Below are 19,557 nucleotides of genomic sequence, written 5' to 3'. Positions count from 1 at the left end.
ACATATAAAAAAATCTCTACATATCATATAAAGAATCTATTATAAACCACCTAAGAAAATCACATTTGAAATACTGATAAACATGAGCAGAGATCATAAATAGATAATTTAATGGCCAAAAAATACAAGTGGTGACCAAAAAAAATTTTAAGTTCATTATAAGACACCTGTTAAGTGGGAAAACATTTTTTTTTTTAATTTATAATTTAAAAAATTTTATAGTGCCTAATACCGGCAAGGACTTGGAGAAACAGCATTATGATATACTTTGGATAATAATCTAAACAAGTACTAAATATCTGAGGGCAATTTAGCAGTACGTGATCAAAGCTTTAAAAAGACCCTACCATTTAATCTGGAATATACAGTATGTGCTTCAATATAAGGTAACCCTAACATAAGTAAATCTCCCTTCTCACAATGAGAACTAAAATACCGCATGCATCTTGGCACCAGAGCCTTTGCCATGGTAAGATCTATTCTTTCAATCAGAACATATCATTTTTCTTCCACCTAGTATATGTCTGGATCACATACTAGATGCAATTTTTGAATCCATGCATGATGCTACCCCTAAACATTTAATGCCACACCTGAACTATACAATCACATTCGTTTGTTCTGTTAGTGAATCACAAACTCTAATGTCATCATTTCCTGTACTGACTTAAGCGATCTTTATTTCAGAAGGCCTATTTTACAATATCCAGGAATATACTGAGCTCAAAATTTTAAAAATGGGTTCAATCAATTGATCTCTATAAGCATCCAAAACCAGCATGAATGGATGTCATTTTAGAGTAATGACTTTATGAAATTGTGCTTTACTTCAAAATAAATAAACTGAGAGTGCTCACTATAGAAGTCTTCGTAAGGCCTCAAATATGGAGTAACTCTTTTCTGAGGAAAATTCAGAGGGGAAAAATAACTTTTATTTGAGAATAACTTTTACTAATATGAAAATATGTTCACAATATACCAGTAAGTAAAAAAGGTCGGTCGACTACCTAACAATATTTGAGGATCCATTCATGTTACCCACTCACACAGAACAAAGACCTAACAGAAAAAAATATTTACTTGTTGGTATTTTGCAAATATTCTTCACTGAACAAGTGACTTTATAACAAGAAAATAATAATAATAAAAGTAAGTAACTATAGTGTTTTCATGAGTCATTACTGAGTTGGTATACCTCATCTTTACCTTGTGTTTATCTGTACGCCACCTTTCTCATATCTACTATATTATTTTCCATTGTGGGAATCTGCATGAACTGTTAATGTAAAAACTGCATGAAAATAAATTATAACTCATGTGTAAAAGTGACACTACAGAATATATAAGACCTGTTCTCTTCCAAATAAACATTTTCAGGCTTTTCCCTAAGAGGTCACTGCAATCTAAATTATGTAGGGCCAATGTTACATTACTAATTATATAATTTGTAGCTCGACAGTCCATACCACCGAAGCACCTCCTATTGCAGCAAAATACGTATTCATTACTTTAAGGTCCTAATTTTTCCCTTAAAATTTAAAAGTCAACTTTATGGAGGTATAATTTACATGTAATAAAATATATCCATGTTAAATGTACAGTGTGAGTTCTTACTGGCTCTAAGCAAGCACTAATTTGTCAAAATAACAAAGATTGGGAATTGTTTTCAAATAGCCTTAAAACTTCCATTCAGTAAAATTTTATCATGAGAATGTCCTTCTCATTTAGATTCCTTTCACTGTGGCTGTTTTTCTGACAGTGGTTCTAGATAGCAGACAGGAAAACGAGAGCTCCTGACCAGTAAGACAGGAGAACTAAAAGGTTTTCTGTATTGTAAACTGGTCTATTGGTAACTGAGCCAACATCTGCCCAAGTTGCAACCACTAAGTATATTTAAAAGTAACATTTGTTGGCATGTTGATGAGATTACATGGTGTCTTTTTTATTTTATACACTTGATATGACCTTTAATGCAATTTTAGGGAGTCCTCTAGGAAATGAATGTTTTTGCATGGTCTGTTTTGTACCAAGAGCATCTATGTCCAAGACACGGGGATGCATACAATCACTTAACTTCAGCATAGAGTAGTACAGTGTATTACATTCAAACAGATAAAACCACGGGTGTGTCACTTTAGGACTCAAATAAAATACACTAACAAGCCATAGAGCACCAAAAAAAAATCACAAAGTAATGTTCTCGAATCTGCCTTTACTTGGGCCTATTCTCCAGGAATTTACCACCAGTTCTTTCAATACAAACCTCTGCTCCCCTAGACTCTTCTTAAAACAGGACAGTCAGGAGGTCAAGTAAAGTGTGCAGGAAGTTTTAAAAGTTCACCTGAGCACTTCTGGTTGGTGACCGGCTTGCCTTCCTGAGGCACAACGTGCTGGAACACATGCTGAGCCCTCTGCACTGTGGCCCTCTTCAGACAGATGTCCAGCAGGTCGTGGGTGGTCCCGACATTCTGGGCAAGCACGAACTGAGGGTCAGAATTCAGTTTCTGAATCAGAGCAGCTACTTTCTCCGAATTTAGTCCTGTTGGAAGACCAAATGGGATTACAACACCAAAAAGGGGTTGAAGAAGGATAATCCAGGACTCCTGTACCTTGGCTCTTAACTTTGTAATAGCATGCTGAGATGACTGTGGTAGTGGAGAAGCCCTTTGCCGGCGTCCTCCGCCCCCCGCCCCCTAAGCTGTCTTTCCCCAGGCCGCTCTAGCCCGCCCAAAGCGCTCCATCTCCGCCAACCCCCCAGGTCCCAGCCCTGGCCCTGCCCTGCTGCCGGTCCTCCGGCGCGCAGCGGAGCCAACGAGAGAGGTCCCGGCGGGGAAGAGCGGCGCCTCACCCGCGCTGTTCATGGCGCCCAAGCTGCCCGGTTGAAGAATGGTAGTTTTCGGGGTCCTCAGGCGAGCAACCGGGTTGCACAGTGGATCACTGCCTAAGACTTCCGACCTGCCTCTGGCACTCGGAGCGCCGGAAAGAGGAAACGTGCTGGGAGGCGGAGGAGTGCTGAGGCCGAGAGAAACGGGGTCCGTGGAGGGACAAAACTCCCTCCCTCGCGTTGCTGAGTCAGCGCCGGCGGGGCCCGCGGCGCTCTGGGGCGGACTGACGGGGGCGGGCTCGCTGACGTGGTCTGTCTTGCTGGCGTCCCCGCCCGGGTGGCCCCCGCTGCCTCTCCGCTGCCCACAGTACCCGGGCGGCGTCGGCGCCCTGGGCCAGCTGTGATGCCACTTCCAGGCCACGGGGGCACCATACTAGGAACAGGCCAGCTCCAGTGGGGAACCTGAGAAGTTCCGTGCTGGTCCAAAGCCCGAATACTCTCGCTTTAGGGTATTGACTCTATTAAGCCTTTAAAGAATCCAAAAGGCGTAGCATAGGACGAAGTAAAGGGGCCGCATATTAAGTACAGGGCTTAGGACGACTCGCCACAAAAGATGCACCCAAAGGCTCTTCCTATATGGAGGCGTCCTTTGCTGACCCATCGCTGCATTTTCAGTGGCAACTTGTTGCTTGGGTTCTTTCTAGTCAGAACCAAGTTCTTGTATTTGAGGGGAAATTGGTACCAAGTTCTTCCCCACCCTCTCAGAAGCTACTACCACGGTTCTACAAATACCCCATATGCAAATTTCAGGAAAACTACCCATTCTGGGCTTCATGGAATTGGTAAGGGTCTCCTACTTAGCCCAGCATGTACTGTGGGGTTTAAAGGGAGTGACAGAGGGCAGCCTTAAGCATCAATGGTGTTTTGCAAACGACGCTGTTTTGCCAGACGCTCTACAAAACCTACAAATGAACCCCTGCCGCGCTCAGCCCCCAAGCTATTAAGATAACTCGGATGTTTTCCAAGATTTTGAGATTGTGAAGTCCTTTTATACTGTGTTTTGTGCCCTAAAATCCTTTTTTTTCCCCTTTTTTCGCGACTGAGGCAGGGACAGAGAGAGGGACAGATAGGTATAGACAGGGAGACAGATGCAGCACCTTAGTTGTTCATTGATTGCTTTCTCATATGTGCCTTGACCTGGGGGCTGCAGCAGAGCAAGTGATCCCTTGCTCAAACCAGTGACCTTGGGCTTCAAGCCTGGGACCTTTGGGCTCAAGCCAGCGACCATGGGGTCACATCTATGATCCCACACTCAAAACTAGTGAGCCCGTGCTAAAGCCGGCAACCTCAGGGTTTCGAACCTGGGTCCTCTGGGTCCCAGTCCAGTATTCTATCCACTGCGCCACCAGCCTCAGTGCCCTGAAATCTTAACCCTTAGTGAGTTACTGGGGTGGGACCCACAGGTGATAAAACAGATACATGTATTCTTCCTTATCACGGAAAACCCTTACTCTGCTATTCACAATAGTGAGAGTCTTTTTGTGGAACCTAGAATCTAGACCCTAGTTCTAAGGAACTCTAATATCTGGAAAAATTGATACTCAGACACCAATCCATCATTTGAGAAATCAATCTCTATGTCCCTAGAGAGACCTTAGCTAATGTTTGAGGGATGTGACATAGCAAATATCTCCAACAGGGCTCAGTAACTGTTCTGTTTTGAGATCTACTTATCTCAGGCTGAAAATTACACTGAAAGAAATCATTAGTTCTTTCACAAAATGATATTCAAGCATTCTGTCTGTTGGGCAGATAAAATATATTATGCCCACTTTGTTAAGGATGGCGCTGCCCACATGGAAGCCCATCGCCCAGGTGATATTAACGTGTGTTGGGGGCGGGCTGTGGGCAGGCAGGATCCTTGTAGCCTGGGGCTTGGTTTTAGGACTAAGCCTTTTCCACCCTTTTTGATGTGGGGTGGTGCAATCCCATCATGCCTCAGATAAGTGACTTTGTATTAGAGACTTCCCTATTTTGTATATTGATTAAAGGTTTTGATTTCTGCACTATAAAATGGGGCAGACCGGAAGCTTGCTCTCTAGGTTCCTGAGATTAGCATTAGAGCAGAGAGCAGGTTGGAGAGCAGAGTAAGACCACGTGGAGGAGAGGAGAGGCAGCCAAGATGGTGGAGTGCTGAAAGAGAAGCCAGTTAGTGCAGTTTGTGTAGAGAGAAGGAGATGGGGAACAAAGGAGAATGAGACTAGTGAGCTAGAAACCTTTGATTCTAGGAAGCTCAGATAAGTCGGTAGCTTTGTGAGTGCTGAATGAGTGGGTTTTGGAGCCCAGTGTGTGTTTTTACTTGCCCTCCGGGTGCAAGCTAGGATGAAAGATAATGGCCCTCCAGTTCGTGGCTCAATTGTTTCATTACCGTCTGTCTGAATCCAATGCGAACCTGCATGGGCCGGTGGCTGTGAAGATGGCTGTGTATACTGGCTTTACACTGTCCAATTCAACTAATAACATTTTATTCAATATCTACTGTATACCAGGCACCGGGTAAGCTGTTGATGATATGGAGACTAACAAAGCCTTATCTTGCCCTTAAGAAATTCACAATGTAATAGAAATGAATGCAATAACTTTAGACAACCTGTTCTAGCATACAAGTAGTGCTATAGAAACAGTAAGGAGTTAAGCCGTTAACTAGGGCTACAGGTGCCTGAAAAAAGAGGTGAGAAGTAAGTATAATCTTAAAGAATGGATGAGCTTTTACAAGGAAAAAAACACCCCAGAAGAAAGGCGTATAAGCCTCTAGCAAAGGCACAGAGGAATTAAAGCACATGATGAAATCATGTTCAAGAAACTGTGCCTCATAGTTTGATGTGGTTAAGAGCAAGGAAGGTGTTGAGATCAGGGGCAAGGTATAGGACTGGAAAGGTAGGTTTAGGTGAGGATATGAAAGGTTTTATCTGCATCCTCCCAACAGCAGTGGGAGGAGAAAGATTTTAGAGATAGGGAAACTAGAGAGAAGGCTGTGCCAGTAGTCCCTTTGGGAAATGACAAAAGTCTTAAACTCAAGATAACCTGGACATGTTTTCTTTGAATATATGTACCCTGATTTATTAATGTCACCCCATTAAAATTAATAAAAATTTTAAAAAAAAGTCTTCAACTGTGGAGAGGGAAGAGGCACAGATAATCTGGGGGTTTTCAGTTGAATGACAGGATGGATGGTGAGATATCATCCACCAACAGAAGGAATACAGAAAAATAGGCATGTTTGGGAGTATGTGAATGAGCAGATAATGAATTCACTTTGGGCCTTGGCAAGTTCAGAGTTCTCTCAGGACACCCAGGAAGAGAAGTCCAGGAGGCCAATTAAAAAGGTGTCTAGAGCCTGACCAGGCAGTGGTGCAGTGGATAGAGTGTGGGACTGGAATGCGGAAGACCTAGGTTTGAGACCCTGAGGTCACCAGCTTGAGAACGGGCTCATGTGGTGTGAGCAAAAAAGCTCACCAGCTTGGATCCAAGGTCGCTGGCTTGAGCAAGGGGTTACTCGGTCTGCTGAAGGCCCATGGTCAAGGCACATATGAGAAAGCAATCAATGAACAACTAAGGTGTTGCAACAAAAAATTGATGTTTGATGCTTCTCATTTCTCTTCATTTCCTGTCTGTCTGTCCCTATCTATCCCTCTCTCTGACTCTCGCTTTGTCTCTGAAAATAAATAAATAAATAAATAAATAAATAAAAATTAAAAAGGTGTCTAGAGATTAAGTAGGACACAGAGGTCTTGGAACAATGAAAGCAACAAGTTTGCAGAGGGAAAGAGAGTAAAGCAAAAAAAAAAAAGATGAGGACTGAGAATAGCACCCCCGGCAGCTGCGTGCAGTTGTACAGGGTGTTCACAGCACAAGGGTGCCAGGCTGAGTGGGGTGAACAGGGCCTGAAACCCAGTTCAAGGTCTGCTTGCCAAGCCGTGTACCCTGGCCCGGGCTGTGCCTAGTCAGTATGGTGTACCTTTTACTACTTCTTACAAAGATGCCACATGGGGGTAGCATTAGACCTGGAAAGAGTAACATTTAAAAAAACGGATGAAGGCAAAGGGCCTGAGAAAAGGGTACAGCGGTCAGAGAGGTAGAAGACCTGGAGAGTTATGTTCTGGAATCTCGGGAAGGTAAGGAGAAGATGGTCACTGGAACTGAAAGCTTTAGAAAAGTAAGATTAAGTTTGGCAAACTGGGTAAGAGGTGACCTTAGAGGGGGCAGCTTCCATGGAGGGGCAGGGTTGGCAGAAGCCACACTACAGTAAGTTGAGAGGAAAGGAAATATCAGGACTACCCTTTTCGAAGAAAAGGAAACCATGTCTCCCTAGAGGAAGAAGAGCAGGAACCAGAACAAATGAGAGATTAAATATATTATATGATACTAAATATATTGCTAGAATAAGAACCCGGGAAAAAAGGGATGGAATGAATCACTGGGGAGGTGGAGGGGACCAGTTTTGCAGCCGCAGCTACCCTCTACGTGCTGATGATTACATGTCCCCACCCCATTATCAGAGATTCCTATCATCATCACCATGCCAGTCTTTGCTCTGCCCTCATTGTCAGAGTGACACCCTTTGTACCAGCTTTCCACCTACCAACTCACACCCACGCACTCAACCCTCATGTGGGCACAAAGAGGAGATGGAGAAAAAAACTGGTTTCCTAGTAGGTTTTTTTTTTTTTTTTTTTTTTTTTTATTCATTTTAGAGAGGAGAGAGAGAGAGAGAGAGAGAGAAAGAGAGAGAGAAGGGGGGAGGAGCTGGAAGCATCAACTCCCATATGTGCCTTGACCAGGCAAGCCCAGGGTTTCGAACCGGCGACCTCAGCATTTCCAGGTCGACGCTTTATCCACTGCGCCACCACAGGTCAGGCTCCTAGTAGGTTTTACCCCAAATGACTCACCCAGGAAAATATTTCTCTAAGAATAAAATTCTTAGGACCTACCCCTCTAATTCAGTGGTTTTCAATCAGTGTGCAGCAAGAATTTTTAAAACATGTAACACCTGACTATTTAGTCAGGGGCACTGACCTCTTTTCCCTTAGATTGTCAAATAAAAAAAATGACAGTAGTCAACATAACATAGCCAAAGATGTGAATGAATCAAAATTATACCTTTTGGGGGGTCAGACTGCCAATATTGATGTGCTGCAGAATTTTGGTAAATAGTTTGCATGCCATGAGATGAGAAAGGTTGAAAATTGCTGCTCTAACTCCATCCAGAAATTTTTTTTGGGGGGGCTGTTACACCTTATGAAACAAAGCAACCAGAAACAGAATTCTAATATAAAATCCACAATAATACAAAAGAAAATCTTTATAAATCCTATGAAGTGGCATCAACTGCCATTGCAGATGTACCTCTACCTAATGCTTCCATGAGGCTATCCCCATTTAAAGCAAACAGGCGATCCTGTGACCCCCTCCTTTGCTGTCCACCAGTCTTTGACATATGTTGGCCAACCACTTCTACTTTGATGGCAAAGACCAAATTTTTATGTTGGGTGGAAGTCTGGACTAGACCCTAACACAAATATTCTGCAATTCTATGAAACATTCACATTTAAGTGTTGCCCCAATTAACTCTGAGATTTGCTTTGGTCAGAAAGCCTCCTGCCTGACCAGGTGGTGATGTAGTGGATAGAGCATTGGTCTGGGACACTGAGGACCCAGATTCGAAACCCCGAGGAGGCTGGCTTGAGCACAGGGTCTCTGGCTTGAGTGTGGGATCATAGACATGACCCCATGGTCACTGGCTTGAGACCGAAGGTTGCTGGCTTGACCAAGGGGTCACTGACTCAACTGGAGCCCCCCAGTCAAGGCACATATGAGAAAGCAATTAATGAACAACTAAGGTGCCACAACTACGAGTTGATGCTTCTCACCCCTCCCTTTCTGTGTGTCTCTGTCTCTTTCTTTCTTCTCTCTCTCTCTCTCTCTCTCTCTCTCTCTCTCTCACACACACACACACACACACACACACACACACACACACACTCCTGATAGTTCAGCAGAAATTTAGGTCACACATCAGTGTCCTGCTGGGCCAAATTTGGCACCTGGAGGTATTGTTTGGCCTGCAAGGTGTTTTAACACTGTTGAGCCAGTATTTAGAATTGGAAAATTTTGAATGCAAATCTGAGTTGTTGGCTTTACTGGAAAGTATTGAAAAAAATATATTGTTGTTTTTTCATGGTAGTCATTTCTTCATCAAAAGTGAAGAGAAACACCTGACCTGTGGTGGCGCAGTGGATAAAGCGTCGACCTGGAAATGCTGAGGTTGCCAGTTCGAAACCCTGGGCTTGCCTGGTCAAGGCACATATGGGAATTGATGCTTCCAGCTCCTCCCCCCTTCTCTCTCTCTCTCTCTCTCTCTCTGTCTCTCCCTCTCCTCTCTAAAATGAATAAAAAAATAAAAATTAAAAAGAAGTGAAGAGAAACAATAAAAGAACCAACAGGAAACAGGTTAGGATCTCCTCAGGGTATCAGGTTGGCCATCGTTCTGTGATAGGCACAACAGGCCCGGCGGGGAGAAAACAAGCCAATAGGGCTCACCTAATTTTTTTTTATATCTAGCTTACTGAACTCATTTACATTTATTACCTGTAGATACCTGAGTTTCTAAACTCCTGAGGTCGGGTGACTCAGGTGCAGTTTGAGAGTGCTACTTCTCTCCTTCCACTCTCATCCCTACTCTTAGCCCCTAATTCCTGCCTCCCTGGGATAAGTGAAGCCAGAGGAGCTGACTCCACCAAGGCTTTCAGATGCTGAATCCTGGGACTTGCTGGGCCCACAGGAGCTTATATCCCTTCACTGTAATTTTCCTCCAGATTGTGGCATACACCTATATGACTGTTGGTCACTGGCCGCATCAGCACTTCTCCTGCCTTCCCTGCCATTGCTATACTCCATGTGGGCTTAACCAACCCTTGTTCTGCTCAGAGAACTTCAGATTCTGATTTTAAGAGTTTTGACATATCTTACATTCATTGTAAATTATGTCTGGGTTTAAAAACTTTTTTTCAAATGTTCTAGAATAACATTGTTATACCAGCAATTATTATTTCTACCTATAGATATGACATTTTTGCCATTCACTGTGCTAGGTGCTAGAAATTCATAGAGCATGCCTGATAGAGGAAACAGCATATATACAGAGTCAAGGAGGTATGAATGAGCCTGAGTATGATTCAGAAACAATGAGAAAGTCTGGCCAAGTTTTATGAGCATTCAAATTATGCAAATTTGAAATCATTCATGATAAACTATTTATAACACTTTATTGTATGAACAAAATTTGAAGCAATGTGAAATGAAGCCTTTACAATGATTAACATTTGTCAAGAATTGCATATGTTCCTTTTTATTTTTTTATTTTTCTTTAATCATTTTTTAGTTTTCAATTATAGTTAACATAAAATATTATATTAGTTTTAGGTGTACGACCAGTGATTAGACATTATATAACTTACTCAGTGATCATCCTGATAAGTCTCGTACCCATCTGACACTATACACAGTTATTATAATATTATTGAGTATTTTCCTATGCTGCACTTTATATCCCCAGGACTATTCTGTAACAACCAATTTGTACTTCTTAATTCCTTCACCTTTTCCACCTTTCTCCCCAACTCCCTCCCATCTGGCAACCATGAAAATGTTCCCTATCTATGAGTTCTGTTTCTACCTATTTGTTTATTTTGTGTGTTTTTTTAGATTCAATTGTTAATAGATATGTATTTGTTGTCATTTTATTGTTCATATTTTTTGTCTTTATTGAAATATTTTATTTATTGATTTTAGAAAGGAGAGAGAGAGGGAGCAAGAATCATTCTTACATGCCTTGACCAGGCAAACCCAGGATTTCAAACCAGTAACCTCAGTGCTCCAGGCCAACGTTCCATCCACTGCACCAACATAGTTCAGGCCATATTTTTGGTCTTTATTATTTCTTCTTCTCCTTCTTTTTCCAGAGACACAGACAGACAGAAAGGGAGAAAGATGAGAAGCATCAACTTGTAGTTGCTCACTTTAGTTGTTCATTGATTATTTCTTATATGTGCATTGACTCAGGGGCTCAAGCTGAGCCAGTGACCCCTTGCTCAAACCAGCAATCTTGGGCTCAAGCCAGCAACCTTGGGGTCAGGCTATGATTCCTCACTCAAACTGGTGACCCTGTGCTCAAGCCAGATGAGCCCATGCTCAAGCTGGTGACCTCAGGGTTCAAACCTCAGTCCTCAGTGTCCCAGGTCATTGCTCTATCCACTGTGCCACCACTGGTCAGGCTTTTCTTCTTCTTTTTAAAGTAGACCCTTTAGCCCTGCCCTGGTGGCTCAGTGGATAAAGCATCATCCCAGTGCCCTGAGATCACAGGTTCAATACCTGATCGGGACATGCACAAGAAGCAGTCAATTAATGTACAACTAAATGGAACAATGAGTTGATGCTCTCTCCCTCTCTCTCTCTCTTTCTCTTTCTCTCTTTCTTTTTTCTCCCCTTCTTCCTTCCCTTCCTCTCTCTCTCTCTCTCTCTCTCTCTCTCAGTTCAATGAAAAAATTAAAAAAAAAAATCCTTTAACATTTCATGTAATACTGGTTTGGTGGTGATGAACTTTTTTAGCTTTTCTTATCTGGGAAGCTCTTTATATATCCTTCAATTCTACATGATAGCTTTGCTGGGTAGAGGAATCTTGGTTATAGGTCCTTGCTTTTCATCACTTAGAATATTTCTTGCCATTCCCTTCTGTCCTGCAAAGTTTCTGTTGAGAAATCAGCTGACAATCTTATGGGATCTCCCTTGTAGGTAACTAACTGCTTCTCTCTCTCTGCTTTTAAGATTCTCTTTTTGTCTTTAAATTCTGGCATTTTAATTATGACACATCTTGGTGTGGGCTTCTTCAGATTTATCTTGTTTGGGATTCTCTGTGCTTCCTGGACTTATATGTCTATTTCCTTCACCAGGTTAGGGAAAGTTTTTTATCATTATTTTTTCAAAGAGGTTTTAAATTTCTTGCATTCTCTCTTCTCCTTCTAGCACCCCCATAATGCAAATGTTGGTATGCCTGAAGTTGTCCCAGAGGCCCTTTACACTATCTTCATTGTTTTGAATTCTTTATTTCTTTTTGTTGTTCTAATTGGTTGTTTTTTGCTTCCTAATATTCCAAATTGCTGATTTGATTCTCAGCTTAATTTACTCTACTGTTCATTTCCTGTAAATTATTCTTCATTTCAGTTATTTCTAACTGGTTCTTTTTTTATGGTTTCTATGTCCTTTTTTACACTTATTATTTCTTTGTTAAAGTTCTCACTAAGTTCCTTGAGCATCCTTATAACCAGTGCTTTGAATTCTGTATCTAGTAGATTGCTTATTTCTAATTTTTTTAGTTCTTTTTCTAGAGATTCTGTTCTCTCATTTGAGATATGTTTCTTGTCTTTGTATTCCCTGGCTGCTTCCCTGTTTTTATTTCTATGTTTTAGGTTCCCTGTGTTTGTTTCTCTGTATTAAGTAAAGCTTCTATGCCTCCCAGACTTGATAGAGTGGCCTTGTGTAGTAAGCTTCCTGTAGGGCCCAGTGGTACAGCCTCCCCAGTCATCTAAGCTGGGCATACCAGGTACCTATGTGGACTATGTGCACTGACCAGTTGTAGTTGATCCTTGATTGCTGTTGGCATCACTGGGAGAGAGTGCCTCCCAGACTGATGAGCTTTGAGGACTGGCTGCAACATTAGTGAAGGAGCTGTTGTGCAGGTGTCAGTCCTATGGAGCAGAACTTGCTTCAATGGGACTTTGGTGCTCATTGAGCCTACTTCCTGAGTGTGTTCCTTGTGGAGATGGTAGGGTTGTAATCTGGCATGGTCTGAGGCTATCTATCAGGACCTTCTGGAAGATACAAGGTCAGTCACTGCCTGTGCTCTGCCTGGGACACCTGGCACAAGCTACAGAGCAATGTGCAGATGGCTGCCGCTTGTGCTGGGCTTAGAGGTGCCCAGGAGAAGCCATGCTGTGAACCAAGATTAGCAGCTGCTAGTACCAGGCTTGGGCCGCTTAGCAGGAGGTATGGGCTATGCAGAGGATAGATGCTGCTTCTTTGAGAGATTTTAGAGAAGTTTGAAGCATGAGCCAAGACAGGCCATTTGTATGAAAAAGCCACTGGAAATGGCTTGAGTGGGCCCACAAGTTTGGGGGGCCCACTCAAGTCTCAGGAAATCACCTGGGTGGAGTTGAACAGTGTGAGCTAGGTTGATGAAAACTCAGATATCATGTCTTGAAATAAAAAATGAATAATACATTAGTCCTTGAGCTTAAAAAAGAAAATTAATACTATTTTTTGATTAATGGAAAAAATATTCAGGGCATTTACTATGCGTGAGATACTGTATTAGGTATAGAAATATACAGGAAATCCAGACAAATAAGGTTCCTGCCCTCCTGGTGCTTACATTCTAGTGGGGGAGACAGATCACAAACAAATAAATGCAGATAATTCCAACAGTGGTATGAAGAAAAATAAAACAGCATAATGTTTTAATGACTGGCCAGGGATAGTGGTCATATAAAAAGCTCCTCTGAAGAAGTGACCTTTTAGGCTGAAATTGAATGGCAATAAAGATCCAGCCCTGTGAGGGTCAGAAGGACAAAGTTGCAAGAAGAGGGGAAAGCAAGTGCAAAGGCCTCAGGATAGAAACGAACAGTGCCCAACAGATCCTAAAGAACCCAGCTTCTTTACGGCACTGGGATCTGCTACCCACAGCGTCGGCACCATCCTTGGATCTGTTCTCTTCATGCTTTCTCCTCCAAGTTCAGTGGGGAAAAGTCTGGCTTTTTTCACCTCTCCTAAGAGTCAAGACCATCTTTCTCAAAAATTTTAGTAACTTTATTGTCCAAAATGAGGTCATGTGCCTTTTCCTAAGCCAATCACTGGCTAGGGGAATGGGCTTGTCCTGTATCAGTCAGTCCTATCCCTACTGCAGTCATCGGTTCCCCTAACTGCATTGGTTCTTCTGAGTGTGGGGAGGGGAGTTGGGGTGTTTGGGAGGGGGATGGGATGGATGTTGAGAGTCAACCATAATGTTACTACACCATAGTAAGTTTAGATTTTATTCCAGTGCAATGGGAAGGAGTAAAGGGACATGATCTATTTATGTTTTTAAGGACACAGGGCAGATATTTGCAACACATTTAATTAGAAAAAAACAACATTAAAGATATAAAGAACACCTAAATATAAATAGGAAAAGGACAAACAACCCAATAGAGAAATGGGGAAGAAAGAACTAAACAGGCATTTCATAAAAAATTGAAGTAGGATTGGCAAATAAATAGTAATGATGGAAATGCAAAATAAAATTGTAATATGATGCCACTTTATATTTAGATAGGCAAACATTTTAAAGGTGGACATTAAAAAGTACTATGGAGAATTCTTACATACTGCTTGTGGGAGTATAAATTAATATTACATTTTGGAAAATATTTTTCAACATCTTGCAAAGTTAAAGATGACAAACTCTATAAGCTAGCAACTTTGTTCATGGGTACATATTCTAAAGTTACTCTGTCCAGTATGGTAGCCAGTAGCCACTGTGGCTATTTACATTTAAATTAATTAAAATTAAATACAATTAAAATTTACTTTCTCAATTGTAGCAGTCACATTCCAAGTGCTCAGTAACTACATGTGGCTACTATAATGGACAGCATAGCTATATAGAACATTTCATCATCACCGTAAGTGCTGTTAGACAGCCCTGCCCTAGAGGTATTTTTGTATACGTGCACTAGGAGTCATAGTCAAGACTATTTATTTTAGCATTGTTGGTGATTGCATACAACCTGGAAAAATCCAATAGTTTATTGATGAGAATTTGCATGAATTGTGACATATTCATATAATGGAATACTACACAGAAGTGCAAATCGACATGGATGAAATTCAGAAACATAATGTTGTGAGCTAAAAGCAATTTGCAAAGCAAATGGCATTCAGCCATTTTTTAAAGTTCAAAAGCAAGGAAAATTAAATAATGTATTGTTGAGAGATATATACATATATGGCAAAAGAAACTTTTTAAAAATGAGTGTATTACACATCGAATTCAAGGTGCTGTTTGTCTTTGGGAAAGAGACACAGTCAGCTTCAAAGGTACAGGCAATACTCTATTTCTTAAACAGTGATGGGTACGTGGATGTTTATTTTATCTGTTATACCTAATTTATGCATTATCTATATATTTGTATACATGAATTTATTTTCAAAAGGAGATCACTGTGGCTGCAGTGTAAATGAGGGACTTAAGAGAGACAGTAATAGAAGTGAGAGACTTGTTCAGAGACTATACTTTATCCAGGAGAAAGGTGAATGGTAACCTGGATCAAGAAGGCAGCAGTGGTGTCGAAAAGAAATGGATGAATATGCCCTGTAACCATTATTCTCTGGTAGAGGTTTGCAGGGTGTGCTGTGGAGCATGGAAGCGGAATATCTAAATCAGACTGGGAGCTTTAGGGAAAGCTTCTTGGAAGAAATGACAGATCACCTGAGTTTGGGACAGTTAGGACTTTGTTAGGTGATAATCACAGGAAAGGCATTCTATTTGGAGGTAATGGTTTATGCAAAGATCTTAAAGCAGCAAGTCTCTGTATGGAAACTAAAGAGCTCGAGGGCAGAGACCAAACATGGAGAGCCAGCTGTGCACACTGAGAGGTTGAGATCTTATTCTGAAAGATGAGGGAAAAAGCCTCCATTTTTCTTTCATTTTGCCCAGGAGAAGAGAAGATCCCTGTAAACAACGAAGTAAGGCACTAATAAAATGCTCTGAAAATCTAGCCACAAGGAAGTCCTGGCTAGCCTACTCTGAAAATGCTTCTCTTTGCACTTATTGTCAATGTAAGAAATATCCAAACCTGTAAGAATCTTTATGAGTTTATTCGAGCCAAACTAATGACAATTGCTAGAAAGCAAAATCTCAAGGGATTGAGAAAATGCTCCGGAAAATGCCAGTTTCACCATTTATTTTATACATCAGAATCAAAAGGGAAGCCATAAGGGGTTACATGAAATTCATTGGTAATAGATTAGGGAGGCAGGAGAAAGCAAAGCAGGCAGATCTCTAGGACTGAATAAAAAGTAAAGCATATGGACACATACTTCTTTTACATAGGTAGGTATAGGATAGCTAACAACAATTACAGCCCAGAGAGATGGTATACAGAAGAACAAAGTAACAATGAGGGGCTCTGTGTTCTGGTGGGAGATTGTGCGCTGAGGGGTCCAGAAAAGGGGATTGCTCTGACGGTCCAAAGCCATGTTATCAGATATGTTATCTTAGACACAAAAAGACAACAGACAGGCTCAGTTAAGTAACATTGGCCTTTGTTAGGACAAAATAAGCCCTAGGACATAACTACGCACCATGAACTGTTTTTAGTTTTAGAAGATTTTAATTTCAGATCAACCTGTGTGGTTACTGTAGGTCTCTGAGTTTGTAAGGCTGCCTCCATGCAGACCTCCCTGAGCTTGTCAGGTTTAGTATGTGGCCCCTTTTTCATCCACACGATGATTACCAAAACCTAAACCTAAATTTTGTGGAATTTGAGAAGGACTGAAATGAAGATAAAAGGCAAAGAAGGGCAAATGGAAGAGGAAATGATAGAGATGAGAAAGGAGGAATTGGACCTTTGAGAAAATAATAATTAAATACCATTGGAGACCATAGACCCTGGCTTCCTTTTAAGAATGCTTTAGACTAGCTTTGCTTAAAGCCGCAATGAATAAACCCGTAGTTTTATTTTAAGTTCTTTTTTGTTTATGCACTATAATCTTTAGTATCTGAAGCAAATATTTAAATATAATAATCATGACATTCTTGTCCTCTTTTCAGAGACTTTTCCTGAGGCAAAGCATAAAAATCTCAAAGTTAACATGCAGGAGCTGGTGACTGAAATCCACTTTTTTCAATATAAACCCTTTGTAATATTTTCTTACCAGATTTCCAGTTTTGCTTTTAAAATTAGTACTTTTTAAAATTTTAATTTTCTTTCTTTTGTCAAGAAGAATGATACATCAGAAGTAAAACTGGATTTCTTTTTCTAATTTTTTTTAAATTTTAGTGAGAGAGATAGACAGAAAGGAGTAGAAATGAACAGCATCAACTCATAGTTGTGGCACTTTAGTTGTTCACTGATTACTTCTCACACGTGTCTTGATGGGGGCGGGAGGTGGGGCTCCAGCTGAGCCACTGACCCCTTGCTCAAGTCAGCAAATCTTGGGCTTCAAGCCAGTGACCTGTGGCCTCAAGCCAGCAACCTCGGAGTTTCAAACCTGGGTGCTCAGCATCCCAGGTCAATGCTCTATCTACTGAACCAACATCTGGTTAGGTAAAACTGGATCTCTTGAGTGGAGTCTTTGGACAGCTGGTGCCCCTGACCCCAGGATCATTCTCTTGTCCTCAGTCACAGTTTGTGGTCTGATTGTCAGCAACCTGAATCTCAAACCTGGGGAGTTTCTCCAAGTGGGGGGCAAGGTGGCATCCAATGCCAAGAGTTTTGTGCTGAACCTGGGAAAAGATGGCAACAATGTGTGCCTGCACTTCAACTCTTGCTTAGATATGCTTAGGGACATCAACTCTATTGGATATAACAGCATGGAAGCAGGGCCTGCAGTACGTGGGGAGCTGAAGCAGCTGTAGTCTGCCTTCCCCTTCCAGCCTGGAAGTGTCACAGGTGTGTATCTCCTTTGATCAGGTAGACCCAATCATCAAGCTGCCAGAAGGATACACATTCAAGTTCCCAACCACCTCAACCTGGAGGCCATCAATTACCTGCAGCAGAAGGTGACTTTGATATCATGTGTGTGGCCTTTGAATGAGGTCAACCAACCCAAAGCCTCCAGTAAAGTCAGCTGCCTTTGTTCCCCCTGGGAGGGGGAAAAAAACCCACGAAGTAAAACTGAACACATTCACAGAATAACATGCATATCACCCTAAAAATGGATGAAAGCAATGGTCTCTCTTGTTAGGATGGGGGTGGATTTTGTTGCTTAAAAGCCCTCAATTAGAAAACCTGATGTCTATATTAAATAACAAAGGCAGCATATAGTTGAGGTCAAGGTTTCAAGGCCATTAGACCAGGTTTTATGCCCTAATTACCACTTGTAGGCATAAACAGTCATTTAATCTGAGTCTTAGTTCCCTCTTCTGAAAAGTGAGATTCTAGTTACAGCTAAAATTTATCAAGTGCTTGCTATGCCACAGGTCTTACAATGTACAAATTTTAGCTCATTTATTCCTCACCACAACCCTAAATCAGGTGGTAGATTCTATTACTACCCCCTTTTTATAGATGAGAAAATGCAGAAACAGAGAGGTTAGGAAACTTGCACATCATCACACAGTTAGTAAAGTGGTAGAGTTAGGATATATACCAGGTATCTGATTCCAAAGACTAAGAATTTAAACTCTTCAAGCCTAAGGCTTGAAAGATATAATGCAAGTGGAAGCATTTTGAAATTTTAGTACTTTAGACATGCCAATCTAAGCAGTAAACCTATAGATTTATAAATTGGTAAGTGTTGTGTGTTATTTTTCAACTTGCAACAAAGCAACCATTTACACATATTCCATTGATGGATGCTTTTGCTCTAGGTTTTGACAAATGGGACATAATCAGGATGTTTTTCTTAGGCACGTACATATGCAGCTGTTAAATTTTTACATTGGCCTATTTTAATTGTCTGACATAGGTAGAAAATCATGATGATCACTCAATGTGGCAAACAAGAATCAATGATAGAAACCTTGATTCGATAATTAATAGCATTTTGGATTCAAAATGCATTATGCCTACATTTAGAGTGATCAAAAGAGATTGTTAGAAATTTTTAGCAGAATTATGAACTTGATAATAAGCCATTGAATATTTTCTTAAAAACAAATATAATTGACATTTCAAATTGGAGCAAAGTCCTTTAGACTGGTCATTTCCAAGTGAGCCAAGTTTGTTATTAAACACTTTTATGAGTACTATAACTATAAAATTCAGGAATTCAAGGCTATGATTCTTTAGTGATAAAGTTCATATCCGTTTTGTTGGAATGTTTTAAATGATGTCCTTGAGCTGCCTATAAATTCTACAAATAGCTGGAGTGACACATGACTTGTTTGGGGCTGAGAATCTGTTCAGAAGAAATATATAGTTTGCAAAATTATACACAAAGTGGTAGTAAGGACTCCTAAGAGTTGTTTCATTATGATTAAATTTATTTTAATATCAATCATATAAAATGAAGATTCACAGGATCTTAGAGATTATCTTTTAGTCTAGTACCTCAGTTTGGAGTCTCTGAAAGATTATCTGATATCCTTATATCCTTGTGGTGAGCAGCTCATTAAAGGCCAAGCCAGAATGAGAGGTCCATTTTAAAAAGCAACTGTTGGGCCCTGGCCAGTTGGCTCAGGGGTAAAGCGTTGGCCTGGCATGTGGAAGTCCTGGGTTCAATTTGCAACCAGGGCACACAGGAGAAGCACCCATCTGCTTCTCCACCCTTCCCCCTCTCCTTTCTCTCTATCTTTGTCTTCCCCTCTGGCAGCCAACACTCCATTGGAGCAAATGAGTATGGCTCCATGGCCTCCGCCTCAGGCGCTTGAATGGCTCTGGTTGCAACAGAGCAATGCCCCAGATGGGCAGAGCATC

General features: G+C 41.2%; 1 protein-coding gene and 1 pseudogene across 2 annotated transcripts in view; one reads left to right on the top strand and one right to left on the bottom strand.

Moving 5' to 3' along the window:
• Positions 1 to 3,144, bottom strand: part of BLMH (bleomycin hydrolase) — a 43,837-nt gene extending 40,693 nt beyond the window's left edge. Inside the window, exons 1-2 of one of the 2 annotated variants that reach the window (XM_066263129.1) lie at positions 2,849 to 3,144; positions 2,342 to 2,539 (exon numbers count right to left, since the gene is read on the bottom strand). In XM_066263129.1, the coding sequence (XP_066119226.1) occupies positions 2,342 to 2,539; positions 2,849 to 2,861 (211 nt within the window). In that variant the 5' untranslated portion in view covers positions 2,862 to 3,144. The remainder of the gene's footprint in view (positions 1 to 2,341; positions 2,540 to 2,848) is intronic. The other variant, XM_066263128.1, reaches the window with a different exon arrangement.
• A 9,680-nt stretch (positions 3,145 to 12,824) lies between these two features.
• Positions 12,825 to 17,734, top strand: LOC136324861 (galectin-1 pseudogene; annotated as a pseudogene).
• The last annotated feature ends 1,823 nt before the right edge of the window (positions 17,735 to 19,557 follow it).

The sequence above is a fragment of the Saccopteryx bilineata genome, chromosome 2 (assembly GCF_036850765.1).
Source record: "Saccopteryx bilineata isolate mSacBil1 chromosome 2, mSacBil1_pri_phased_curated, whole genome shotgun sequence".
NCBI lineage: Eukaryota > Metazoa > Chordata > Mammalia > Chiroptera > Emballonuridae > Saccopteryx > Saccopteryx bilineata.
This window is presented reverse-complemented; position numbering and strand designations above follow the sequence as displayed.